This window comes from Herpailurus yagouaroundi, unplaced genomic scaffold (genome assembly GCF_014898765.1).
Source record: "Herpailurus yagouaroundi ecotype Mexico unplaced genomic scaffold, PumYag 163, whole genome shotgun sequence".
Taxonomy (NCBI): Eukaryota; Metazoa; Chordata; class Mammalia; order Carnivora; family Felidae; genus Herpailurus; species Herpailurus yagouaroundi.
Window position 1 is genome coordinate 42,259,412 of NW_024412404.1, and position 27,447 is coordinate 42,286,858.

The 27,447-nt window shown below is 53.3% G+C and overlaps 2 protein-coding genes and 1 long non-coding RNA gene across 12 annotated transcripts in view; 1 reads left to right on the forward strand and 2 right to left on the reverse strand.

The window, feature by feature from the left end:
• The window catches only part of NEURL1 (neuralized E3 ubiquitin protein ligase 1), a gene marked incomplete at its 5' end in the record, with an annotated part of 21,154 nt that extends 4,540 nt beyond the window's left edge, over nucleotides 1-16,614 (forward strand). Inside the window, 3 exons of the mRNA XM_040486921.1 lie at nucleotides 8,889-9,578; nucleotides 13,469-13,615; nucleotides 14,089-16,614. Coding sequence (XP_040342855.1) covers nucleotides 8,889-9,578; nucleotides 13,469-13,615; nucleotides 14,089-14,327 — 1,076 coding nt within the window. The remainder of the gene's footprint in view (nucleotides 1-8,888; nucleotides 9,579-13,468; nucleotides 13,616-14,088) is intronic.
• Nucleotides 481-7,720, reverse strand: LOC121037191 (uncharacterized). Its single transcript, XR_005793638.1, has 4 exons — nucleotides 7,493-7,720; nucleotides 3,437-3,576; nucleotides 878-978; nucleotides 481-604 (listed from the first exon to the last, which is right to left on the reverse strand). It is a non-coding gene; the product is annotated as an uncharacterized LOC121037191 (long non-coding RNA).
• A 970-nt stretch (nucleotides 16,615-17,584) lies between the features above and the next one.
• The window catches only part of SH3PXD2A (SH3 and PX domains 2A), a 243,574-nt gene continuing 233,711 nt past the window's right edge, over nucleotides 17,585-27,447 (reverse strand). For 9 of the 10 annotated variants that reach the window (XM_040486336.1, XM_040486337.1, XM_040486333.1 and 6 more), the window contains one exon: nucleotides 17,585-27,284. In XM_040486336.1, coding sequence (XP_040342270.1) covers nucleotides 25,317-27,284 — 1,968 coding nt within the window. In that variant the 3' untranslated portion in view covers nucleotides 17,585-25,316. The remainder of the gene's footprint in view (nucleotides 27,285-27,447) is intronic. The other variant, XR_005793634.1, reaches the window with a different exon arrangement.

A 27,447-nucleotide genomic window follows, 5' to 3' on the forward strand; every position in this document is an offset into this window, starting at 1 on the left:
CCCCGCTGCCGCCCTGATCCCTTCACTGCCTGTGGCTTTCCCTGCTCTCCCTTCTAAGCCATCTTGGCTTTGAGTTTCTCCTTTCCCTGAAGAAGTCACTCTCTGCCTTGGTAGCTCTGAGGATGGGCTTGTCTTTCTCGAGGCGGTTGCCTCCCAGACCAGTGTCTCATCTGCAGGGACTTCCTGCTAGGTCTGCCCCCTCCCTTTCTGCCTCTCTCTGGGACCTGTGGCCAAAACCCTCCAAACCCCACCTGGCCCATATCTGCTCTTCGGATCACAGATATCCTGGGGTACTTGGCACCTAGCAGATATGCAAGTCAGGCCACGGACACGTTGGCTGTCTCTCCGGACAGAGTGGAGGTAGGGGGTGGCGTCTCTTCCTGAAGTGACACCACCAAGGGGGTGCCCCATCCCAACCCCCTCTGCCCTAACATAACGAGGCCCACTGGTGCCCCCACCATGACCCCTGCAGGTCTGCTTCAAGCCTTCGAGGCACCCCTGACATGCTGGAGTTCAGGAGATTGCCTCTTTCCTCAGGGTGTCCCGGCCAAGCCTGGGCTGGTATTTCCAAGAATAACAGCTTCCTACCTCCAGAAAGAAGGACCTGTGAGCAAGCAAATAAACACAAGTTTTATGGGGTGATTAATGCTTGGAGAGATAAGCTCCTATCCCAATTCTTCAGGGTCTCCCTGCTCCTCTCAGAAACGTTGGCTCACAAAGAGCAGCTGTGGGTCCTGGCAGAAAGCTGGTGAGCCAAGACCCCACTTGTAGGGTGCTCCTGATACCCCTCTGTGCCCACCGCAGCCCAGGTGCAATGAGGGGGCGGGGGGAAAACCCAGTGCCTCTCTTTGAAGAGTGTTTATTTTGGGGGACACACCATATAACTGCTCTGAGATGATCCAATTCTGCAATGAAGTGTGGCTGGAGAGTAGAGCCATGTGTTGGGGGTCGTACAGCTGGGGAGCGATCCAGGATTTCCTATAGGAGAGGTTTCAGGTCAGGAACCAGAGAAGCTGGAATGCACAGACTGGTTGGGGAGGAACAGTTTAGGTCGGACAGGAGGGGTATGCATGGTCACAGAGGTGGGGAATTAGATTAGCATCATCAGTCGGGGAACAGAACCTTCAGGGAGCAAGTGAAGAGAAGAGGTGTAGGTGACCTGTGGAGAAGGGGTGTGCACAGGCGGGGCTATGTGCATGCATCGCAGGGGAGAGAGCCGTGAAAGTAGAAAGTTTCTGGCAGCTACCTTGCTGTCAATGTCTTTCAAAAGGAGAAACGGTGGCCGAGAGATAGAAGAGGGCCTGTCCAAATTCTCCCAGCTAGTCAGAAGCCAGGCTGGCCCTGAAATTCAGCTCTCCCAGGCGGAGCTGGGCATAAGGTCAGTGTGAGAAGACATTGCCACATCAAAATGGTAGTGGCTGAACTCAGGAGGGCATTAAGGGGGCACTCAGGGTGGGGTCCCAAGGGCTCATGGCATTCTGCTTCACCCAACCTGTGCACATGTGCCCCAGTCCTGGTAAGAGACCTGCCTTCTGAGGACAGAGATCTATAGAGACTCTCAGGGAGGGTAGCTTTCTGAGGGCCAGGCTGCTCCTGGACCACGTGCTAGGCTGGTGAGTCAGCCTGGCTTCCCTGCAATGAGAAGCCTGGGCCTCTCTGCAGATAAGGCCCTGGGGTAGGTCTCCCATACAGGGTGTGCCTCAGCTTGGCGGCACAAAGGGTGTGAGCCATCCTGGCTAGCGGAGGACCACACTGCCATCTGGGGCTTCCGTTTCCTAGGCTAAACCAATATTTACCTTCAGCTATGGCTGCCAGGGGCTGAGAGGCAAATATTAGTCTAAGGAACCTGAGGGAAGCTCTGGGGATGGGGGAAAGAGCTAAGGATGCTGATAGTGATTTCTTCTTCTCTGACAGTTTTCTTTTCTTTTTGATTTAAACAAAATTTTGTTGTTTCTCCTGCTTCAGAGACTCTTCCTGGCGCTTCCTTTCTGCTCATGCCAAATTCTGCTAATCATAATCACGGTCCAACTCCAAACCCTCCCCTCCACCAGGAAACCTTCCCTGACCTCCCCTGTTCCTATGAACCTTCCTCTTCCTGACCACCTGAAGGCACATGAAGGTCTAAATGGTATCAGCAGTTCTGCATCATGTATTGTCCTGGTCTTTAAGAAGAGAGCATAAGTCTTTTATATATGTTATAAAGAAAGTTATTTTTTTAAAAAATTTTTTAACATTTATTTATTATTGAGAGACAGAGCATGAGCAGGGACGGGGGGGGGGGTGGGGGCAGAGAGAGGAGGAGACACAGAATCCAAAGCAGGCTCCAGGCTCCGAGCTGTCAGCACAGAACCCGACATGGGGCTCGAACTCACAAACCGCGAGATCATGACCTGAGCCGAAGTTGGATGCTCAACCGACTGAGCCACCCAGGCGCCCCAAAGAAAGTTATTATTGTACTCGTTTTGCAGATAAGGAAAACAGTCTCAGAGAGGTCTGATAACTTGCTTACAGTCACACAGCTTGGAAGAAGTGGGACTTGGGCCCAGGAGCATGGGCTGCATTACTTCCTAGCTTCTCTAACTATGAGTTCACCTGGTCCCCTGTGAAGTCTGGATACCTCCCAAGGGTGGGGTGTTGGCCCTCCCATGTCTTCCAGGATAGTTTAGGAGAGCTCAGGGGGTTAGGGATCAGCTGTACCTGTTGGGTATAGAGAGTTCACGAGAGCCCCAGCAGGGTTGGCTGGGGAAGTGAGGGTGCCCGGCATCCTGATTCAGCAGTGTCTGCCTCATAGTTCCGTGAAGGCTCCTGACGGCTTCATCTGGTTCTGTTGTTTACAGAGCACTCTGGTGGTTTGGGGTTTTTTTGTTTTTGGTTTTTGTTTTTTGTTTTCACCAGAATGAATATATATAAAGTGCAACCTTATACGATGGGCAATATTAGATTGTAATATCCAGAAATGGCAGTTTCATATTTTCTGCCTAGTATCTCTTTGGTCCAAAATATAGTTTTGGGGAGCTTGAAGAGACCTAGGGGTCCGGGGTGGGGTGTGTGTAGTAGAGGAGCTGGGGCCTTGCAGTACTGGGGACAAAGCCCTCATTTCAGAAGCAGGAGACCTGATTGGATCAAGACTTGACGTGGCCACTCACTAGCTTTCAGCAAGCCTTCCAGCTTCTCTGTGCCACAACTGTCCCATCTGGACATAATTATATATGTGCCATTTACCTCAGAGAGTCTGAGGCTGATGAATATGTAAAAGTGTTTACATATATAGCAAGGGCTATTGTTTTTAGGTTGAAAAGGAATACTTAATTTAAAAATACCACCAAAGAGACAACCCCCCCAAGTCCTCTCATTAGAAGAGGAGGCCTTAAAATCAAGTCCCTGTATCTGGGTGAAATTCAAACTATTCTATCTAAATTGTTTCTTGGAACAAGACCTTTGGTTCTCTAGCTGGGTTCCTTGGAACGCTGGGGTTCCACAGAGGCATCTTTGAGGCGGCTGAGTTGGCAGGCTCTATGGCTTCTTCTTAGACTTCAACCAGAAATTTTGGTTTTGTTGGACAAAAGGATTCCACTGCTTAAAAAAAAAAAAAAAAAGTTTGAGAACCGTTAGACCAGATGAGTCTGAGAATCTATATGTCTAAGATCCTCTGGCCTGAAGATTCTATAAAGCTTAGAATCTGTGACTCCAAATGTTTCTGGGACATTCTACCCTTCCCTCCATGGGCCTCGAAAAGTATTTGTTCGTCTAGCTTTTGTGTGGTTGGGTTTATATGGAGAGGGTGGAGGCGGGTGTGGGTTTCGGGGCACTGTCCAGAGGGGTGGAGAAACCCCTTACCCGTCCAACCCATGTACCCGCCCTCCGGGCTCCTTCCCCTGCCCCATGCCAGATGCTGACCAGCAAGAGGATGTTTATGGAGACAGTAAATGGGCTGGCAGCACCTTCTAAACAGGGGCCGGCAGATACCCGCCAGCCGGCCGGCTGCGGCAGGCCGACCCATGGTTAAAGATTATCCAGTGCTCCGGATGTGAGAATCTAAACAAACAAGACTCTGGGGCTGATGGCAGGCCCTGCTTCAAAGGAGCCCCTTGCCTGCCCCGGAGGGCCCCTGCACCAGTGCCCAGGCCCTGCTTTGGTTGCCCTGCACTGGCTGGCAACATGTGGGAGGGCCCGGTGGGTCTCTGGCCAGAGCTGGCCCCGGAATCCTCAGCCTGGCCCCTCCTCTCCTCCTCTCCCTTCCTTTCGCCCCGCTGGCCCTGCTCAGGCTGTTCTCCAGGCATTTACTAGAACAGTTTTCCCACTGAGTGCCTCTCACTTCTGTCAGTCCAAACTCTCTTGTCCTTCAGGGTCCAGGTCAAATCTTGTTTCTTCTGAGATGCTGTCTCTGGCTCACTGTGAGACAGGAAGGGGACCTCAGCCTTGGCTAGAGAGCATTATCCTAAAAGGAATATTTATCCTAAAGAAGAGAAGGCTCAGAGAGGGTGCAAGGAGTGGCTATAGGACACATAGGGATCCGTGCAAGGAGAGCTTTTCTAACAGTTATGGTTGTTCAAAGACAGGGGACAGATAGCCTTGGGATGTGGTGAGCTTCTTGTCCCCGGGGCCATTCTAGTCAAGGCTGGGTGAGAACTTGGCAGGGAGAGGTGGATTTCCTCTGGAGACACTGAGAATTTTGTAACAAAATTATATTCACATATTTTCATGCCTCCAAGCTTTGATCCTCCCACAGCCTACTGGCTCCCTGGGGCCCATGTCCTGGCTTCTCCTTCTGTCTCTACCACTGCCTGGGGCTGGGCACACAGTGTGTCAGTGAGTGGGTGACCTGAGCGCCACCTTGACGGGGAGGAAACCCCCTGTCCTGGCCTCACTGCCCTTGCAGGGCCGGTGATTTCTGCTCTGGCCCAAAGTATTTGCAGGACCACCGCTAGGCACCAGATTAGGCAGGAGCTGAAGACAGACAAGCTCCTTCCTGAAAGACGGGATGTGGAGAGGGAAGCCAGCTTAACAGCTTCTCCGGTGGCCTGGAGCCTCCCCTCCTCCTGTCATAAATACCTCCAAAGTGGGCAGCCATGTGTCCTGCGCGTGGATTACATAACTTGTTGCTTCCAAATGGGCCACGCTGCTGCTTGGGGTTACAGGTAGCCCATCTGGTTTTTCCAAGCTGTAACCCTGGGCGGAGGCTGGTCCCAGGGTGCTCTCCCTGGCTTTTGTGGCCAGGACCCTCCCCTGGCCTCTGACTCGATGTCAGTCCAGTCAGCTCTGACCTTTGCCGTCCCTTGTGCAGAGGGTGCCTGATCAGCTCCTCTATTTCCAGTGTCATCTATTTCAGGGTCCGGCACAGCTGGGCACACTGAGGGGATGGCTATTTTGGAGCTTGCTGGCGGCCTGCAGCCACTCCTGACCCCGAGGGGCAGCTGAGCCGGGAGAGGAGACATACTTGGGCTGGGCACTGGCCCCGGGGATTCCATTTTTAGCTGTTTCCCAGCATCTCTGATACCTTTTCTCCCTGCTCCTCCAAGATCTCAGGCAAAGCCATAGGGGTCATTTCCTGTCCCTTCTCCTCCCCATCCCCCCCAACTGTTTCTCCTTCCTTCTCTTCTTTCTCCTCTAATGTCCACTTTGTACCTTCTCCTTTCTGGGCTTTAGTCAGTGATGTCATTCATGACCTTATATATAGTCCTATATCTATCTATCTATCTATCTATCTATCTATCTATCTATCTATCTATCTAAAGTCCTACCTTAAGGTTCAGAAAGTTAATTGCCTAAGTGCAGGTGGACCTAACTTTGGTTGACAAAACTCAACCTGAGTAAGTACTAGTACCTGAGGTTATCAAGTACGGGGGCTTCCCGCTCTACCTCTGATCCCTGCAACAACAGCACAAGGCAGGTATTATTCCCCTTGTTCTCTAGGTGAGTGATCTGAGGCTGGGAAGAAAGTTGCTTCCTTACTGGCCACCGTTCAAGTGCTGGATTGGACCGTTAAACCCAGGCCTGTGTCACCCCAAAGCCCATGCACTTTCTTCTGAGCCTTGGGGCATGGAAATGATAACAGTGGTTCGTGTTTACCTAGCGATTATTATGTGCCAGGTACTCTACTAGGTAGAGTAGGGTACTACTTACCTCCTGCATTTCAACTTCACAGCATCCCTTCTGAGGCGAGTATTAGAATACAGATTTTATACACGTCAGTACATGGCTGATTTTACACATGGAGAGGCCCAGAGAGGTTAAGCTTTTGGTCTATGGCCAGAAAATGGCAGAGCCAGGATTTGAACCCAGGCTGATGACTTCAAAATCCTTACTTAACTATGCTCCTACCCTGCCTACCAGTTCATGGATTTTGGCTGCTAAAGCATCTGAGATACTGTCAGGTTGCACTATTAGACATATAGTGTAAATTTCAAGGGAGGTGATGGCCACACTGTGCCTTGAGCTGGTCAGGGAACATCTGGAGGCTGGTTCTGTTCATCATCTAAGAGGTGGGAAGGTGTGCAGTGTGTCTGAGTATTCCCAGAGGAGAGTCCTTTTCTCTACGGGACTGCCCCAGAGATAGCATTGGCACAGAAGCTGAGAGAAGTTAAGTAAATTAATCCAGGATCCTTGGATACAGGAGGGTAGATGTCAGTTTAAGAGAAGGAAACACTTTCTTAGAGTAGCTCAACAATGGCATAGGTTGCCTGGGAGGCGCAGGAGTGGGCATATTCAAGTACAGAAGGACTCCTGAAGGGGCAGAGCTCAGGATAGCTCGCATCCAGCCCCATTCAGAAATCTGTACTGAGGGTCTGCCCAGCTCCATGGCTCTGGGCTGAGTGTTCTGAGTGTGTGTGGGTTGGGGTAGGGAGAGGAGTGTCGGGGTGCATATGTGTGTGGGCTCCTGTGACAGTCTTATTCCTGTAGGCTCTGGCTGAGAATCTGAGCCTTTTGTTGTTTAGTCACCCTGCTGTCCCTGTCCCTTCCTCTCCATCTCCAACCCTGGAGTCCTCTAGGGCCAGTGCTGGAATCCCTGAGGGGTTGGAAGCAGGGGCTGTTCCCAGGGGTCCAGGTCAGCCCACAGCCTGTCCCAGGTCCACACTACTGTCTCTCAGGCCTCCCCCTCCTGTTTGAGCCTCCTTGTCTCTGCCTCTCTGCAGCCCCCAGCCTCTCTGCACCATCGCTGTCACAGAGTCAATTCCCTGGAATAATCACATTTTCCGGTCGGCTCCCTCCTTCTTGCCAGGCATGATGCTGGGAAATCCCAACCAGCCAGGCCCCAAGAGGCTACTCCAGAGAGGCAGGGGACTTGAGGGGGGAGAGCCCAGCAGCTTCTCCTTGCCCAGGCCCAAACGAGGCTGTTTCTGGAAAGGGTGGTGGGGGCTGGGGGAGAACAAAAACAAGAAGGCTTTGGAGACCGTTTCTAGATTCAGCTGGAGCTGAATTCTGACCTCAGCTGCCCACACCAGTCCAGTCCCTCAAGCTTTGCTCCCACACCGAGCACCCCAGCCATCCTTACCCAGGTCCTGGAGAGAAAGCACAGATTCTCGCTTTGGGAGGTTCAGAGGAAAGGCTCTCAGGGAGGGATTGGCCCATGCTGTGGTCTACAGTGGCACTAGCCAAATTTGGGGACTTTGACTCCCACAGAAGGGGTTCAATAAACAAGGAGGGGTCCTGAAAGCAAAGAATGTGGTATCAGGAGTTGGACAGACCTTGCTTCAATTTCAGATCTGCCACCTGGTGGCTGTCACATCACATCTCTGAGTTTTATCTCCATAATGGGAACACTTCCACGGGATGTTTTAAGGATGAAATGCAGGGGTAATTCATCGTGCATGATGACTTTTATTATAAATGATGGGACTCCATAAAGCAGGACATAATACAGCCATTAAAAAAATATGGTGTTGGAAACATGGTTATTGGCATGGAAAGGTGTTTAGGACACAGTAAGTGGAAAAGCTAGTTTTGAAAAGGAAATCTGTATATAGCAGGGTTCTTAGCCTGGAGTCCATGCCCATGGATGGCTTTATGGGATTCACAGATGCCCTGGAATTATCCACAGACTTTAGGAAGAATGTGCATTTTTCTGAGGTGACAGGTGAAAGTTATCACATTTTCAAAGGGATTTGTTACCCATAAAAGGTTAAAAACTACTAGAGTTGATATAGCGTGATTCAATTTTTGTATTAAAGAAGTAACTGAAGAATATATTGGGGGGAGAAAAGCTGGGAGGTCCTCATCCAAATGTTAAGAGTATTTTTCTCTGGATGGTGGGCTGAGAGGTGGTAATTTTTTCTTTTTGCTGAACTGTCTTTTCTATAAAAGACAGTGTGTCTTACTTGTATGATTAAAAAGAGAAAGGGGTTGATTTCCCCTTTGAAAGTAAGTCCCTTTCAAAAGGAAACCTGGATACATTTACTTAAGTTCTCTCAGCCTGTGTCCTCCTGCGGCAATGCTAAGCTCAAAAGGTAATTGTTAGGATAAGCTGAGACAATTTATGCAGAGGGGTTCTGGGGAAGGGGGATCCCCCTGACCTTCCAGAAGGGTAGGACGTCAACAGTGCATTCAACAGACATTTACTGCTTGTCATCTGACGTGCTCAGCGCAGTTCTAAATGCTGGGGATCCAAAGGGAGGGCCTGGGAGTTAATAGTAAAAACTTTTATAAGCGCGCCATTTAGAATGTTTTTCTTCCTTCTAGCCTTGATCCTTTGCTTAAACAGATGTCCTGCAGGACTTTGTTTCCCGATTCCTTAGCCTAGGTCCGAAGCCGTTCCCGTGCCGCTAACAACGCGGTCGGTATTTCGCGGTGCATGCTGGAAAGGCTGGCGGGAGGAGGCGCGCAGGCGACGGTGGCTGGCCCCGAGCGGCCCGCCTGACGGTCACCCTGTCTCTCCCCCTCCCCGGCCGCAGACAGCGAGCTGGTGCTCCCGGACTGCCTGCGGCCCCGCTCCTTCACCGCCCTGCGGCGGCCGTCGCTGCGGCGCGACGCCGACGAGGCGCGCCTCTCCGTGAGCCTGTGCGACCTCAACGTGCCGGGCGCCGAGGGCGACGAGGCCGCGCCGGCCGCCGGCTGCCCCATCCCGCAGAACTCGCTCAACTCGCAGCACAGTCGCGCGCTGCCCGCGCAGCTCGACGGCGACCTTCGCTTCCACGCGCTGCGCGCCGGCGCGCACGTCCGGATCCTAGACGAGCAGACGGTGGCGCGCCTGGAGCACGGGCGCGACGAGCGCGCGCTCGTCTTCACCAGCCGGCCTGTGCGCGTGGCCGAGACCATCTTCGTCAAGGTCACGCGCTCGGGCGGCGCGCGGCCCGGCGCGCTCTCCTTCGGCGTCACCACGTGCGACCCCGGCACGCTGCGGCCCGCGGACCTGCCCTTCAGCCCCGAGGCCCTCGTGGACCGCAAGGAATTCTGGGCCGTGTGCCGCGTGCCCGGGCCCCTGCACAGCGGCGACATCCTGGGCCTGGTGGTCAACGCCGACGGGGAGCTGCACCTCAGCCACAACGGCGCCGCGGCAGGCATGCAGCTGTGCGTGGATGCCTCGCAGCCGCTCTGGATGCTCTTCGGCCTGCACGGGGCCGTTACGCAGATCCGCATCCTCGGTGAGTGCCTCCCCTGACGGCCCCTCCAACACCGTGCCTTTCCTGGAGGACGGGCCCATCCGGGTAGGCGGAGAGAACAGAGGGCCAGTCCGCCCCGCCCCACCGCTTTACGCGCGTCCCAGGCACAGAAACGAGTCCTGGGTGGGACTCCATCTGCTAGGCCCTTGTCCTCAAATCTCACCAGAGGCATCCTGGGGGCGGGGAGAAAAGTGTGGATCACTGAGTTTCTCAGAATCTGATTAACCTGTGTCCCCATAGATGCATAAACGGCCCGGAAACACACGTCTCAGTGGACACTTAAAGATGACAAAAAAATTTTCCACCAGCAATTAACTTATTGAGGCTGTTTCCATTTCTCCAAAATGGGAATAAAAGTCTCTGCCTCATAAGGATGGTTGTGTGTCTAGGTAAGAAAAAGAGTGATGTGTTGGTAGCCAGGTGTCTGTGCAGGGTGGTGCCTGGATTGGGAGCCTATGGAGAATCTGAGAATAGGGCCTTGGAAGAAATGGGGTTGTAGAGGTCTGGGCGTTTCATTCCTGGCTTTGAATGGACAGAGTCTAAATGGACTGGTGGATGTAGACTCGTGAGAGTCCTGTTTCTCAGAGTGTTCTGTGGGATAGGCGTCTGTTGAAAATGGGTCCTTGGGTGAAAAAATTAGGAAAACACTGAGTTGAGAAAAAGTGGAGGATTCTTTATTGCAGAACTTCTCAGAGCCTTTATTTATTTATTTTTTTAAGTGTACTTAGAGAATGGGGGCGGGGCACAGAGAGAGGGAGAGAGAATCCTAAGCAGGCTCTTAGCTGCCAGTGCAGAGCCAGAGAAGAGGCTCGATTCCACAAACTGTGACATCATGACCTGAGCCAAAATCAAGAGTCAGACACCTGACTGAGCCACCCAGGCACTCCTCTCAGAACCTTTAATAGGCAATATGAATCTTTAAGGAGGAGGAAGAGGTAGTTATAGGGTACAGCTTTATCTAATTTGACCAGAAATCTTAACCCCCCCCCCCCACCTCCAAACCATCTCCAGGGACCTCTGTTTCCCCCAAGTGGGCAGGTATTTCATACATTGCAAGAGCTGGCCTGCTAATCAGTTGCAGTTGACTGGACTGGTTCCATTAGATTCACTAGCAGGACCTACTAAAGTGCAGATTTTTCAATCCCACCTGCAGAGATTTGATTGTGTACATCCTAGGCATCTGAATTCTTTTTTTAAGCAAGTTTGCTTAGATATATTTGGAGACCTCTGGGCTTCATAGCCCCAGCCTAGACCTCACCCCAGGAGGCTTTGTAGACAAGATAACATGTGTATACGAGTGAAGGTGTATTATGCTCTAAAACTGATATGTCTGTGTATAGGCACACATGAGTGAGTACATGTGTATTTGTATGTATAATGCTGTTGGTGATTGTGAATGTGTTAGAGTTTGTGAAATCAGATAAAATAAGTGGGGATTTCCTACTCTGGAAAGAGGCCAAATGGAGTGAAAAATAAATTTGAAAAGGAATGAAAATAATGAGGTTGAAGTGCTAAGAAGTTATGATTAATGGAAGATAAATCAGGAAAGAATGAAAAGACATCAGGCTGGATGAAAATACATGAGGATGGAAGGAAGTTGGGGTGAAAACTCAGGATGGAATAAAAAGAAATCAGACTGGGGTACAGAAAAAAATCAGGCTGAGGTAAAAGGTACTTGGCTACACTCACTGGGAGATACTGCTCCTCAGATGAAGGAAACTCCATAAGGGCAGGGTACTCTCTTACCTCAGCACCATCTAATAATAGATAAGTAGCTTTCCGATGAGACTTCTGTTCCCCAAAGAGGCTTACTAGACACAGGAGAAGCTTAAAAAAAAAAAAAAAATCAGGACTTAAATATCTCGAGAGGTAAGTGGGCCAAGGTGGGGGTTTAAGAATAATCTTCCAGGGGCGCCTGGGTGGCGCAGTCGGTTAAGCGTCCGACTTCAGCCAGGTCACGATCTCGCGGTCCGGGAGTTCGAGCCCCGCGTCGGGCTCTGGGCTGATGGCTCGGAGCCTGGAGCCTGTTTCCGATTCTGTGTCTCCCTCTCTCTCTGCCCCTCCCCCGTTCATGCTCTGTCTCTCTCTGTCCCAAAAATAAAATAAACGTTGAAAAAAAAATATTTAAAAAAGAATAATCTTCCAGATGTTTGCTAAACAATATATGCTAAAGATAGTGCTTCTGGGTGGTAGGAGAACTGGGCATCTCAGTCAGCAAACTGGTGTTTGGGGATCCTGATGGAACTGCAAGGAAAACCCAGTGACAATATGTGAAGGGTAACTACCTTACAGAGGTGTGCTCTGCTTTGTGAAAGGCTTAAGTGCACCAAGAATGGAGGGATATTTCCTTTATTTCAGAACTACAGCCGGTTTCATACTTAATGATGGAACGTGAGAAACATTCTCATTAAAGTCAGGAATATGATAGGGATGCCTTAGAGTATTGTTCTGAAAATGATAGCCAGTGCAATAAGGCAAGAAAAGCAAATAGGAGGTGTGACTTTATGAAAGAAGATGATAATTGACTAAAAGACTATTAACACTAAGAGAAACCCAATAAATGGATTGGGACATAAGAGACCAGGGGGCTCTCTTCCCATGAACGTGGGGCCAGACTGGGCCACGTTCCCACTGACTTGGTGTCCCCTTGTCCCCAGGGACAGCCCCCAACTCTCCAGTGAGCCTGCCTGAGTCCCCAGTGACCCCGGGCACAGGACAGTGGAGCGATGAGTGCACCATTTGCTATGAGCATGCAGTGGACACGGTCATCTGCACATGTGGCCACATGTGCCTCTGTTATGCCTGTGGCCTGCGCCTCAAGAAGGCTTTGCACGCCTGCTGCCCCATCTGCTGTCGCAGATATCTAGTGAATATTCTTAGATACAGTGACTGTTAAATAAATTAGAACACATAATAATAGAGAAGATCTCACTGAACATTTATGTATAGGGCAATATGTTAGAGCCTGTGGGAGAGTCACAGGTAAATACGATTTCCTGCTCTCAGGGCGCTCATAGTTCAACTGGGAAAACAAAGCTGCATTCCTGGGCAAAGAACAAATATTACCCCAGGCTGTGTGGTTTGGTCCCGTGTATGTGGTGTGTGTGGCGGGTCAGTGGTAAATAAAGTAATGTGGTTGGGGGAGGGGTGGTCAAAGCTCCCTAGAGGAGGAGATTTGAGGACAGCCCCGAGGGGCTCCCTGGACAGTCAGCTCTTTGGGGGCAGTGGCCCTGTCCATCTTGTTCTCAGTGTTATGTTTACACAGTTGATGGTGCCTGGTAGGACTTGTTGAAGGGACGAGCAAGGGAGGGCAGGAAGAGAAGAGGAAGGTGAGGAGAGGTGTTGAAGAGGGAGAGGAAGGAGGGAGGGAAGGAAGGAGAGCGAGTGTAGCACAGAACAAGCTTGGGAGATGGTGAAGGGCATTTCAGAGGTGCTTATGCAGAGGAGAAGGTGGGTGATATCTAGGGACAGTGACCGAGAGAACACAGGGCTTAGAAAGGGAGGGTCAGGCTATGACTGGAAGGGCCACACTAGGTGGGAGGAGGGGGACGTCGTTGTCTGGGAAACCTTGAAGGTGAGGAGGCATGGGAAGGGTGGAGGTGGGATTCTCAGCAGAGCTCTTGTTTCGAGACTGCTGATGTAGTAAGCTCAGAACAAGAAAGGGCCCCCAGATTTGTAGGTGGAACAGAGAGCTGGGGCAGGGTGCTGGGCTGGCTTGTGGAATCCTGCCCTGGCCCCGCCCAGTGGCTGGACTGTGTGGTCAGGCCGTGTCACCACTTTCTCTCCTGGGAACCCCCTGGAGGAGCGGAGACTTGAGCTTTCTCCCGGTAGGCCTCTCAGCGGCTAGTGAGCCCCTCTCTCCCCTTCCGCAGGCTCCACCATCCTGGCAGAGCGGAGCATCCCGTCACTCTCCTGCTCCCCTGCCTCCACGCCAACCTCGCCCAGCGCCCTGGGCAGCCGCCTCTCCGACCCCTTGCTCAGCACGTGCAGCTCTGGACCTCTGGGCAGCTCTGCTGGCGGTAAGTAGGCTGGCTACTCCAGTTCCGTGGTGTCCGTGCCAGACTCCCTGCCCCGAGACCCCTGGCCGAGGCAGGCATGCAGCCTCTGTGACAGAGTTGGGCCCTGGAAGAGCTGGAGATAGGTCAGTGAACCCTCGTGGGGTGGTGATTTCTGGGGTGAATCCCTTCCTGTCCCCCAGCTGGACACCTTTCTCCAAAGCACTTTTGAGCACACAGGGAAGACCGAAGGTTAGTTCAGGAGGGGCCCGCCTTAAAAGATTCTGGGCCCCCTACCTTCCTCTATCCCTTCTTCTCTCACCACCTTATGGGCACCCTGGCCCTTGTCTAGTGCCCCCTAGTGCTCTGGAAGTGGGTTGTCAGGGTAAACAGGCAGATGCCTGTTGGGAGGTAAGAGACCAGGGGGCTCTCTCCCCATGAACGTGGGGCCAGACTGGGCTATGTTCCCACTGACTTGGTGTTCCCCTTGTCCCCAGGGACAGCCCCCAACTCTCCAGTGAGCCTGCCTGAGTCCCCAGTGACCCCGGGCACAGGACAGTGGAGCGATGAGTGCACCATTTGCTATGAGCATGCAGTGGACACGGTCATCTACACATGTGGCCACATGTGCCTCTGCTATGCCTGTGGCCTGCGCCTCAAGAAGGCTTTGCACGCCTGCTGCCCCATCTGCCGTCGCCCCATCAAGGACATCATCAAGACCTACCGCAGCTCCTAGCCCGTCATGGCGCCCCACCCTGCACGCCTGCCTCTCAGACTTCGACCCCACTCCAGCTGAGGGGCAAGCCAACAGGGCCCCTTCTCTTCGTACTTGTTTTGGAAACTCTTTCCTCTTCTCCATTAAACATGGGAAACTGAGGCCCTTAAAGGTTTGGGAAGAAAGAAGGTATGAGGCAGGGAGGTGAGGGGCAGGAGCAGATTCCCCAGCAGAGGGGAGGCGAGGAGTCCACTCTCTGTCTTCCCCTTCTCTGTAGCCAGCTCTTCCCTGTATGCTGAGGGGCTAAGTGGGGGTCTTGGCCTGTCCTAATCCTTTCCCATCTGGGGCAGATTGGTAGGAAGTCCTCTAGCCCATGTAAGAGTGAGAAAACGTATCCCTGCCTCCGGGCAGATGTGTCCCTGAGCTAGGGCATTCGGAGTATGGCCTGGACTTCAGTGTCCATTTGTTCTCTCAGCCAACTGCCCTTGGGCAGTGTATAACCTGCTCAACGGCAGCCCTAGGCAGGCAGCCCCTGAGCTGCTGCCTTCCTCTCGGAGCTGTACCCTTTTCCTTCCTGTCTTCCCTGGCCCTCAGGCCTGGCAACCAGGGGTAAGAAGGCCAGTGGATACCTCTCATCCTGGGCAGGCTGCAGCCTCCATGCTATGTCCCTTTCCCACTCACCCAGGATGGGTGGATGGACAGGCCACAGAAGGCTCCAGGTTCTGGGTCCCTGACCCTGTGCCCTGGCTGAGATGCAAAGGGCCCCTTCCTGGCCATAACCTTTCTGCCCCAGTCATCTCACCAGATGCTGCTGCCCAGGAACAGCCTCTCAGTGTGAGCGAGAGAGCAGAGGCTGTCCTCTGTCAGGCTAAGAACAGGTTTACATCTGCTGTGACTTGTCCTCCCAGATCTCAGTACTGTCCTGAGCCTGGCTGATACTCAAAGAGGCTGGAGCATCCCTAGGAGAGGCCAGGGCCCTGGATTAGGGGTGGGGGTGGGATCCCCTGGGGTAAAACCAGCCATTTTCCTTATTTATTTATTTATTTGGTTTGTAGGTTGTTTTTTTTTTTTTGGGGGGGGGGTGTGGGGGAGTGAGTTGCTGTCCCCCGAGCCCTTCGAACTCCTAGAAATGCCCTGGTGTGTGGAGTGCCTGGTGAGAGCGCGCTGCAGAGGTAGTTATCATAGTTTTCCCCAGGCTCCAGCCCAAAGTCCATAGACAGCTCTGCTCACCATGAATTAGAACTCCAGAAAAAGGGGCTGAATTGGGAGGCCTCCTTTCAAATTGTGTCAAATTGTGTCCATTTTACAGAGACACAGACTGAGCTTAATGTCCTAAGGCTGGTGGATCACCCAGAGCCACAAAGTGCCCTTCCTCTCTAGGCTGCAACAGGGTTATCAAAGTTGGCTTGAATCCATCAGGAGGCCCAGGAGCTCCCCCTTCCATGAGGACGTCAAAAGTTCTGGGGAGGCTGAAGGAGGGGAGCCCAGCTTGGGCCAGGGAACAGGAGGCCTACTCATAGCAAGGGCAGGGAGGCCGTTCTTAGGCTCTTAAGCCCCAGGAAAGAGGAGAGAAGGGGCCAGGTCCTAGCACCTCTGGTTATTCTGATTCTGGAGTGAAGAAGGGTCCCCTACCCCTGCCCTTAGGCTGTAGTTCTCTCAGCCTTGCCTGCCCTACCCTGAGAGGCAATGGGCCGGGGCCCACTCTGAGGGCCTAGTCTCCCCCCAGCCTCCCAACCCTCTGTCCCCCTCCGATGGCTTTTTACATCCATCAGAGACTGCTGTTTCCCGCGAATGGTGGAGTATGGGGTTCTAGACCTGACCACTGGGCAGCTGTGTGGCCCTGTCCAGGTTATAGCCCCTCAGCCTCAGCTGCCACCTCTGTAAAATGATTGAGGGGAGGGGGGAGAAGACTTTGTGTGTGACTCTTGGGAGTTCTCTGGTGAGGGGCTGCTATAGGGTGGTGGGTGGGACAGCACTGGGGGGGGTCAGAACCCCAGGCTGGGACTTTGCACCTCCCTTGCAGTGGGCCTCTAGGAAGTCATGGTTCCACTGGGTCTCTACTCCCCAGTCACTGACCCCGGAGACCCTTTCTGTGGGAGGAGGGTGGGGTGGGCCAGATGGTGGCCCCATCCAGTCTGGAGTCTCATCTCCAAGGCAAGGAAAGGTCTTAAGTGCAGGGGCTGTGTGGCCCGAGGTTTCGGGAGAGGAAGCCATCTGTACCACTGTCTCTGTTAGTGTTGGGATAGTTGCTGCCTCCTTTGTGAACTTGGGTCGCTGTGATTGTGAATAAAGGTGATTTCGTACCAGCCCGAGGGCTGTGCTGTGCGGAGGGCTGGGGAGGGAGGGAGAGTGGGGGTGAAGGGTCAGGTGTCCTGGATATGGAAGGGAGTCAAGAACCAGGGAAGACTCCCTGGAAATGGGGGACTGGAGCATGACTTGGAGTTGGACAGCAGGGGCCCAGCCTGCCAGGTGAACCTTGTAAGTTGAAAGGGAGAAGCCACTGCCCTTCGGTGGCCTCAAGTCCCTGGGCCTGTGAGGAGCAGTGTTTATTGGGGCAGGGGTAGTGGGAGTCCATGAGGTCTGCTCAGCTTTCTGGTAAGGCTGAGGTGGGCCCAAACCTGGCCCAAAACCCTTGTGGGGTGGCACTGCCACCTAGGGGCCGATGGGAAGATGACAGGTCCTTCATGTAGGTCAGGAGGGGGTTGATGATATTAAATGGGTGACAGCTAGATAGAAAGGGAGGGCCAGGGACCTTTAGAGAAAGCTTCTGGATGGGCTGAGAAGATCTGCCTGGCTGCAGAAGCTGGGAGTGGTGGAGTGTGTCTAGCAAAACGTGGCAGTCCTCATCTGGTGGGGCTGGGATTCAAGCACATAGCAGGCCTGCCTTCCTGCCCTCTGCTGCTTCCTACACCAGCACGGCCCAGCACTGTTTCCTGGGGTCCAGCAAAAGTAGGGTAGGGTCAGGGGGGCTCTAAGCTGAGAGGCCAGCTCGGCCTGTTGGATGTGGATCTTTTGCCCCAAGATGTGCATTTCTCGCTCTCAAAGCCTTGGCTGCTTCCCAGAAAGCCTCCTGCTTCCCAGAAAGCCTGGGGGAGGGAGGAAAAGCTTGAGTCTGATTCTCACCAACAAAGGTGGCAACTTACCTGCCTCACCCCGCCCCTCCAGTGTCCTCAGAGGGCCCTGGATCCTGCAGTTCATGCTGTATTCTGGGTAATGTGGCTTTTGCCATTCAGCTGGATGGCTTTTCTGATGACAGGGAGAATTAAGAGGTGATTCTGTTCAGTTAAAAAGGCCAAAAACTTTATTTAGTTTTCAGGGAAATACAAGATGCATGTAAACATAAACAAAATACAAAACAAAACAACCCAAATCTTACAGTCTAGAAGCATGCCAAGACAGAGTATTTTCTGCAGACCAAAGAGTCCCGTCAACAATGATAAAGGACACCCGGAAAGTGGCAGGCCAAGGGGCTGGATCCCTTCCCCAAGGACACTGCATTTTTGTGATGAGAACAATTAAAAAAAATCCCACTATTAAAAATATTAGAAACATGGAGATAGTTTAGCACCACCATTGATCCTGGAAATTTTTTAGCACTCAAATTGACTGCACTGAATTCAATGTCCTTTTCTTCAGTTTCTCTGCTGAGGGCAGAAGAGGGCACAACCTTCTCCTGACCCCACAGAGCCCACTAGGAGCTGGGAGGGGCTAAGTGGAGACCATGAAGAATCCCCCAGAGACACCCAGCAGTTCACATGCAACCATGCAGTCCACAAACCACCCTCCAAGGACCTGCCACTCACATCTTCACTCAGAAGTCACCTTCCCGCAGACCTCTCAGTACTACTGTTCGTGAAACCCTGTTCTCATCTTGTGTCCTGCATTTAAAGAAAACTTGGTGCCGAGAACAAGTTGCAGATCCAAGAATGGTGGCTGTTTACTCTTCTCTCTCTGAAGTAAGCGCTTATGGAAATGTGCCTTGGTCACAGGCCACTGAGAATGAAAGGGCATATCCACGTGTGAGTGTGCACTGCGCCCTGTCTTCTAAGTCACACCTGCAGGGCAGGCTCAGCAGACCGAGTAGCCACAGGTAACATCACAGACACGCCAGAATAACTGGTGTTAACCAAAGAAATGAGGCTGCCTTCCTTCCAGACATGCTCGATAGTGTCTGGACCCTGAGGTTCCAGTTTGGTGGGGTGGTGGGTCCTTACTGTACAACCCATTACGGTCACTGGTCTCTAACCAATTTGAGCAGTTTGAGAGGCCACCTCTGGATTGGACAAAGGGATGTGGGCAAAACCAGCTGGGAACCTGGGAGATGGATGAATGTTCTCGAGCCAGAGCCTCCAAACTCAAAGACTGGCTTGTTGCTCGCGACTTCCTGTCTCCACTACGTAAATCAGTGACTGTTCGTTAAGAACGTGCTGGGGACCCAGTTTGTGTCCCAGCAAGTAGCGGTTTCCTCGGGCTAGCTCCTTCTGTGGCCAAATCTTAGGGCTTTTCCAACCTACTCTGACTGGACCCTTGGGTATTGAATCAGTAAATTCCCTCTGTACCTGCTCTCTTCCTCCTGAAACACTCAGAATTGACTTCTTCCTTCTTTTGAATGAAGACTAAACTCCAGACTCCAAACTCTCTCAGCATTCTCACACTTTTCCCTTTCTGCCTAGAAGACATCCTCTTCTGGAAGCCGCCTTCCCGGGAAGGGATGGTAAGCCCCAGCCATTCCAAACATGCACACATTCATCTCACCAACATGCCTCTCGCTTGCCTCCAACATGCTCGAGCCATCCTTCTGCTTTAAAACCATTTTCTCGCATGCTCTCTCCCTGCCCCTCGCCCCCTGAGGTTCCAGCCCATTAGCCAGGGTGGAACTGGGAACAAAGGAGGGACCTTCAGCTCAGAAACCATTCTCTAAGGCCACTGAGTTCTAGGACTGGGATGGGAGAGGGGACTGATTGTCAAGGTCAAGTGCAAACCCAAGATTAAAAAGACAGGATTGGGGAAGGGAGATTGCATGGTAACCCCAACCTTATAGGCAGGTTGGGATCAAGGTCTTAGAAGGCAGAGCCCTCCACCCAGTCTGTAAGCACCAATGAACCCAACTTCTGGCTGCAGACCTAGGTGCACAGAACAAAACAGGAGGGAAGCTAAAATTACTGGGGCTGATTTCCTGAAACCAAGGCTGTAGGTCAGTAACCTCATCCTGTCACTGTCTCTGGCCATAGAACTGAGAACCACTGAGGGTGGTTCATGATTTAGGCACAAAGCTCAGTAAGGTCGAGGAGGAGCCGTCACACTGTTCCTGTGATGTGTTCAGTTGGGGCCTGCAGTCTGGTGCAAGTGCATATGCAGGTCTGCTGACTACCACGGGCATGCTCTGGCCCCAGCAGCCTGACCACCCTCAGAAACACGAGAACTGAGGGCCAGAAGCTCTTACCATCGAGAACTCCCTCCCACGGTGATGATATGCATGGCAGTGGGTGGGGTCGGCCTGCTAGACCACCCATCCGCAGGTGGCGGGTGACCCAGTTCAACCATCTCAGTGCTTCCACACCCAGTGACTTCTCGCGTCCACATCTTCATTTTGGAGCCCGGGATGATGGCCTAGGCTGCTTCTGCTAGATCTGTTAATGCCAGTGTGAAGTTTCCAACAAAATAATAAAATAATTACCAAAAAAAAAAAAAAAAAAAAAAAAAGACACATTGCACTCTCCAGCCAGAATTACGTGTGTGAGTAACACACACTTGCTGCCAGAAGCTGTGAGTCCCGTGGGTCCTGCCCAATGCCAAGGACTTGTAAAATGGAGACAGCTCGCCCGGTATTTGTTCTCTAACCCCTTGTTATTTAGTTCAAGTGGGAAATTACCAACACTCACACGTGTGTGCTCATGGACACACACACATACGCACATGCGCACACACTCGCTCTCAACACACAGCCCTCAAAAAAGTGAGGGAATCTTAATTCTTTAAGATTAAGTAATGTGGGTGGTTCTCTTTCCAGAGAGCTCTGCATCGAGATTCTCAAAGATTGGACATATAAATGTGTATACTCCAAGGAGAGACACCCACACACAGGGGCACGGTCCCACTCTGGGCACACAGATCCATGTTTGTACAGGAATTCACCCAACAGAGGGGTTGGAGCAGCAAGCATACAGTACTGGAGACTGAGGGGACAAGCCAGTGAGGATGTCCCTGGAGCCCTGAAGGGCAGAGCTCCAAGGGCTTGGACCCAGAGACTTCCCATCCTGCTGCTTTCTCTACCAGTGCCAAGTAAGGAGGAGGCCCGCTTGGTACCTGTTGTGGGGAGCTGTCTACAAAGACCTCAGTAGGCCCCTCAGACACTTCTCTGAGGCCCTCTGGGAACTGTCGGGGTGTTGAGCAAGAGGCCGGGCTCACTCCTCGGGCTGAAGTCATTGAGATGAATGGGTGGCCCAAGCTCAGCACCAGGCCTAGCTGTAGGCTTGTGGGAATTGGTGTCTCACTGGGGTACACGGGGCTCAAGGCACCCACGTCCCCAAAAAAGGATTTGGTTACATCTAGGGTTCCTGCCCATAAACTGAACTGAGGTTACATAGTTTTAGAAAGACTCAAACATACATCAGAAAGATCACGGCCCAAACATCAGGAGACTGGGGTGAGAGAGGGCTGCTGGGAGTGATTTTTAGGACAGGTCTTTCTGGGCAGCTGGCTGAAAAACAATGGAAATGAAAACAAGGGACCGTTCCCGGATGTCCTTGCTCTGCTCCGAAGGCTGGGGCCCTGAGCGGCCTGTCCCTGAATCCCTTCTGGGTGGATAACACCCAACAGAAAAAGGGGCTGCCCTCCGGTAGGGACCCCTGCCATCCTGCCAGGAAGGAGGGGGCGGGTATAAAAGATCAATATCCAGAAGGTCACCTGTCTGCTCCACAGCTTAACTCCTTCCAGCAGCCCTGCCGCCTCCTATGGACAAACGGGCCACCGGGTCTCCCGCCACTGTCCCAACAAGCCCTGGCGTCCCTCTTGATAATATTGCACTTTTCCTGTCTCTCAGATTGTTTTCATTTTCGATTGAGAATGCAAAGTATTTGGAGGGGTAGGGGAAGTGAGTAACCTTAAAGAAATAATATATTAGTTAAATACAAAAAAAAAAAAAACCAAAAAAAAAACAAACCCAGAACAACAAAACAAAACAAACACAGGAAAAGTAGGGGCTACTTTCATTTTTTTTCCCTTAAAACAAACTACCAAACCGAGGGCTAGACTTAAATAGTTCTACACCTACTCTGCAAATACTAGTAATATGAAAATAATGTTCAACCGAAATTCCCTTGTCTTTCTTCCTTAGACGATAAAAGTAGTAACATGCCTTGCTGAGGAAAGCGATGGATATAAATGCCAGTAAAATATGCTGCTCTAACATCTGAAAGTGATTAAAACGATTCTATATAATGCCTTCGTCAAGATGGAGACTCGAGAGTAAGAAAGAGAAGCCTCTGGGGCCAGGCGAGGGGTGGAGGGCCACGGCTGGCAAGGCAGAACCTGGGTTCAGCCAGGGGCAGATGGCTCACTCGCCGTTCAGAGTCGCCCCTTCCGGCCCCCTCCTGCTGCCCCCAGGGGGCCCCTGGCCTAGTGGCAACAGCGTGGCAGGGCTAGGGAGCCCAGCCAGGCCCACTGTTTCAAAGTGGGAGAGAGATGAAGACATTTTTTCCCCTTGTAATGAAAGAAAAAAGGTCTTTAAACGGAAAGAAAAAGCACCAAATGATGCATCTTCGGGCATTATACAAACCTCAATAATGACCTCAGAAGGGCTCATTAGGATTAAAGGTGCAGTATACAGCAATACAACGCCATTTCACATTTTCAATCGCAATTAATGGAAAACTGGGTTTGGACACTGCTGAGATTTCATTTTCCTTTTTCCTTTTTTAGTCCGATCTGGTTTTCCTCCAGATGGGTCAGAGCCACAGGCCCCTCCCTCCTCCACCTGCTGCGGTACCCTCCAACATCACAAAGCAGCTCAGTAGCTCTAGGGAAAAGCCCCCTTGCCCTAGGTGGGGCTCAGGAGTCCAGGGGCACGAGCCCTGGCATCCCCCGGCCATGTCTGAGAGGGACTGGCATGCACCCTTCGTGCTTCAAGTATTAATATTCTCTTTGGGTTTGCAGGGTTTGTGCTGTGTTGAGTCAGGGGGTGATGGTGAGGGGTGAGGTGCGAAGATGGGGCATGGCAATCCCTGTTCACTGCCCAAATCTACATGCTGTCACCAGGTGGCAGCATTCCCCACGTTTCCTAGATGCCTGAGCAACTCCCAGCCATCCTTAGGGGGCTGGATGTCACAATGTAAACATGATGACCACACAATAAACTCCAATGGGGGTGGGAGGGAGCACAAGGATTAATGCAGTGGGGTGGTCTGCCATTAACTAGCTACATGATTTCAGGAAAAGTAATTTCCTGCCCTTGGGCTGCAGTAACAGAAGGGGATGGGGTGGAGTGACTTCCAAGGCCACTTTTAATGACTATCACTTAGAGCACTGGGGATCGAGGAGAGAGGGTCCTGGGGGAGGGTGGAGAATGTGGGCCCCGCGGGTGCTGGAGAGCCCCACGGGGCAGTGCAGACCGTGAGGAAGGGCAGGGAAAGGCAGGCTCTGGGGAACACTGTGGTCCAGTCCAACTGAGATGCTCTGTGTTCGGCAGATGCGTCCTGCACTCCTTCCTGGCCTGGCTGGCACGTTACTGACTGAACTGGCTCAGTGCAGACATTGGAGGAGCGAGGCCGCTGGGGCCCCCCCCTTGGAAGACAGCTACATGGAAGGTCCTTTCACCCAATAGTCACTCTACTTTTAAATTTTATTTTAAATAATCATAAATTACTTTTTTTTTTCTTTTAATAAATATGTGCTGCTTAAAAATGAGAAAAGTATATACTGCATCTTTAAGTAATGCACTTTGCTCTCTGGGTTTCTTCCCATTCCACCTTATTAAAGTGCATTAATTAAAAAATAATGAACCACTTCTTTATCATTATTGTTCAAATAAGTCCAAATAATATTAATATGAAGACACTAAACCACTACCATTAGTACTGCAACCTAGCAGATTAACTCAATATCCTACTCTATTTAATACTGTCCAGCAGAAGAAAAGAACGAATTTCAATTTTAAACTCACAAACAAAACAAAAGGAAACAAAATCTCACCGCGGCCCTTCCACAAAGAACACGAGCAGTTTGCTGTAGCTGCCAGGCATGAGTGCACGGCCAGCGAGGAGGCTGGGGAGATCCCCAGGCGAGGCCTCAAGGGTCTAGGGGGCGGGTGGGGTGCTGAAGGCACGAGACACAGCGTCCCGTGCTGATCTTCGGGCAACATACACTGCCTGGGTGGGGAGCAGGGGTAGAGGGAGGCCTTTCCTCCTCTGTAGAAACCACCAACCCTTGGTCCAGGCCTCTGGCAGCTGAGCTGGTGGCTGTGGAGCCCAGTCCGTCCGCAATCAAAGGCACGTGTGGGATTCCACTCCCAGCAAAGGGGGGGGGGGGGAGTCCTTGGGGAAGCCAAGGCTTCCGGAGGGTCCCCTCGGAAACGTCAACGACTGAAAGACACAACCCAAGGTTGACAGGGACTTTATTCTCTCCTCTCTTCGTGGGGGGCGCCGCCCCTTGGGAAGACCAGGTCGGCTCCCGGCCCGGGGTCCTCCGGTACCTGTGGCATCACACGTAGGCGGGGGAACGGCCGGTGGTGGCTGCCCATCCGGGGTCCCCTCAGCCCTCAGCGGGGGCGATGGGTGCTTCTCCACAGTTCACACGTAAGGGTTCTGGTCCTGCCCAGACGGGAGAACACGTGCAGAATGGTGGCCACCCGGCAGCCTGAGAGCTGCCTTTTCTCCTGGACAACCTGCTCCTCCCTCCTGGGGAGGGTCCTGCCCCACTGAGACGTCTCTGCTTTGCCGTGTCTGGGACTGGGGCTTCAGCCCCTGGGCCCTCCGGCAGGCGCCACGCTACGGTGCCGTCCACAACAGTGGAAACCAAACGAAAGGACTTTGGCTTGTGAAGGGAAAGGAAGTGAAAGCCCAAAACCGCCAACCTCCCCGCAAAAGTTACGACAGAAAAGCCCCATCCGCTACTCATTCTGTCCCCTGTGAGGCCGACTGCTCTTGGGCCCCCAAACAACCCCTAAAATAAGACCAAAACCCAAGGCCTGACATTGAAGCCCCAAATCAATAAACCTCTCCCAAAACATGCAAAAGAGCTGCCCACCCAGCAATACTCAAAATAAAGTCTGTGCAGATGGTGAAGAGACTGACGGCTGCACCCACCCTCTCTCTAAACTCTGGGGTTGGCGGTCCTCCGTGGGGCGCCCAGGGCAGGGCGGACTCTTCTCAAGGCCAGGGAACAGCGACAGGTAAGAAAGGTGGTCCTTGCTGGCAACCGGGGAACTGCTTTTTCTTCAACGAACAGACATTGACGGTGGCCTGGCCCAGGGACAGGCTGGGCTCCCAAGAGATGCCTCCAAGCCCCAGAGCCAGTGGGGTCTTCTAGGACACGCGCCCGTGGCAGGTGGTGGCAATCCCCGGGAGACCAGCACAATTGGCAAACACAAGGACTGCCTCCGATGGCAAGGTGCCAGCGGCAGAAACCAAGCTGGGCAGGGGCAGGGCACAGGAGGTCCCTGCGACCACATCTTTTCCGGATTTGCAGCCAAGGCACAATTGGAATTTCCCTCGTGGCCTGTCCCAAATGGTGCCAGGTCCGTCAGCCAAATCACCAAGGTGCCCACGTAGGGCTCAGCTTTCTTGCCTTTGGTCCCAGGCCCGCCGCTCCCCTGCCTGTTCCCTTCCCTGCTCAACGTGGGCCCCCGCCGGACCTTACCTGCCAGCTGGGGGACAGCCTGGAGGGGAGCATCTCTGAGGTCACGCATTCTGCAGGGTTTAACGTTGTCCCCCCCCACCCCTCCCATTTTCCCTTTCCCCTTTGTCTTCATCTCACTGCTCACCCGCACCAGGCTGGAAGGACCCACGCCCCATGTTAGTTCTTTTTCTCCAGGTAGTTGGAGGGCACCCAGCCTTTGAAGGGCTTTGCGCCATCCAGGATCTGGCAGTACCACCAGCCGTTGGGGTTCCTCTCCAGGACCTCCATGGACACACCCTCCTGGAAGCCTGCTGTCTCCTCATCCCCCTCATAGTCCGCGATGGAGACATAGACGTCTTTGAGGTTGTTGTGGATGAACTGGGACTTCTCAATGGGCTTGGGGCGCACGGGGGACACGGGAATGCCGTTGCGCTGGGCGGGCAGCAGAGGCGCGTCTGAGCCCTGGCTGGCGGCCCGTTCGGCCAGGCGGCCCTTGGCGTCTGCGGCAGCCGAGCGGGCGGTGCTGAAGGAGGAGTTCCGGCGGACACCCCGGAGGCCGTCGGTGGCAGTAAGCGACTCGTTCCTACGCAGGGCGCAGGACAGGTTGTTGTCCTTGGGTGGCGGGGACACAAACACCGACTGAGGCCTCACTGCCACCTGCCGCACCCCGTTCCTCATCTTCACTGCCCCGGCGGCCGAGGTCTTGCCGAAGCCCCCCGGAGGCTTGGAGGGGATGGGCGGCGTGGCCCTCTTGTTCTGGTTGACGGTGTTCAGTGCTTGGACCCGCTTCTCGATCTTCTCCAGGCTGTCTGACTTGCCCTCGTTCTGCTTGCTTTGGGCGCTCACTGTGTCTGGCTCTTTGCCAGAGGAGTCGGATTGCTCGTTCTCGCCGAGCACCAGATAGTGGGAAGGGGCCCAGCCCTCTAGCTCCCCAAACCTCACGTACCACCAGCCGCTTTCCAGCTTCTCGAGCACCTGTACCTCCACGCCTGCGGGGAAGCTGATCTCTGAGTCCTGGACCTTCTGGTAGGCACTACATGTCGTGTAGGAGGCGGCCTGCCCTTCTCGTCCCTTCTTGGTGGGACATGGGGGTGTGGCGGCTGGGGGGGTAATGAGGTCAGCGGAGCCTCTCCTGGACCCCTCACTGGGACTTTCAAAGGCCGTCTGAGGGGGAAGCTCTGAATCCTCGCTCTTTGAGCCCTTGAGACCGCCCCGGAGCTGGCCTGTGGGTCTCAGCTGGCGCCGTAAAGTGCTGATGTCCATCTTCTCTTGACTCTGGGACTCTGCTCGGCTCAGGAACGGCTTGGGCCGGACCGACGGCTTAGCCCGGGTGCACGAGGTCAGCCCAGCCTTTAGGTCGGCGTCCCTCTTCGCCCCAACCGTGGGCGTGCCACGGATGCCTGCGTCCGAGGCAGAACGGGGCTTCAGGTCACCACTGTTCTTGGACAGGGAGGAGGAGGAAGAGGAGGAAGAGCAGGTGGTGTTGATGGTGATGGATGAAGAAAAGGAGGCAGAGGAGTGGTTTTTCCCCAGTTCTGCCTGGGCGTTCTTCTCTGCCTTGAGCTTTAGGAGCGATGACGATTTGGGGGAATCTGATTTGGGGGAGTTTTTTCTAGCAAGGGACAGAGGGGAGCCCCCCGGGGAGTCACTGTCCCGGGAGGAGCGTCTGGCTGACAGGGCATCCTCGACACACGGCCGGAAGCCCTCGTTCTCATAGATGGTCTCCTCCTCCAGGGCCACGTCCTCTGAAGAGCCGCCCACCCTGAAGCGGGCCCGCTGCAGTGAAGAGGCCGGTGAGGGCCTATGGGGCTGGGCGGGCCGCCGCTCCCCCGAGCCGCTGTCCTCCGTGGGTTCCTCGCTCAGCTCTGGCTCTGAGTCGAAGCCGAAGGCAGGGATGTCATATTCAGGCTCCTCATACTTGAGCTTCAGCGGGGAGTCCTGGCTCTCCCCAGAGCCCACTGGACCCTCCTCGGCCTCCTTGGGCTTGCTGGGGGGGGCGGGGGGTGGTACCTTGGGCCGGGTCAGTGTGCTCGTGCGGCGGCTGAGGTTGGGCTTCTTGCGCTTATCGATGTACGACGCGGGGGCCCAGCCCTCCTTCTCACCGATCTGGACGTACCACCAGCCACCCGAGTTCTTATCGATGACCTAGGGGAAAGGGTGGGTAGGCCAGTGAGCTGGGAGGATCGCCGGACCCTACGATGTGCCAGGCTAGGAGCTTCGCACTTCACGCGACGCACCAGGCTACGACGCATCGTGTCTCTGTTTTACAGATGAGCAAAGTGAGCTACTGAGGAGGTGGCCCCAGGAC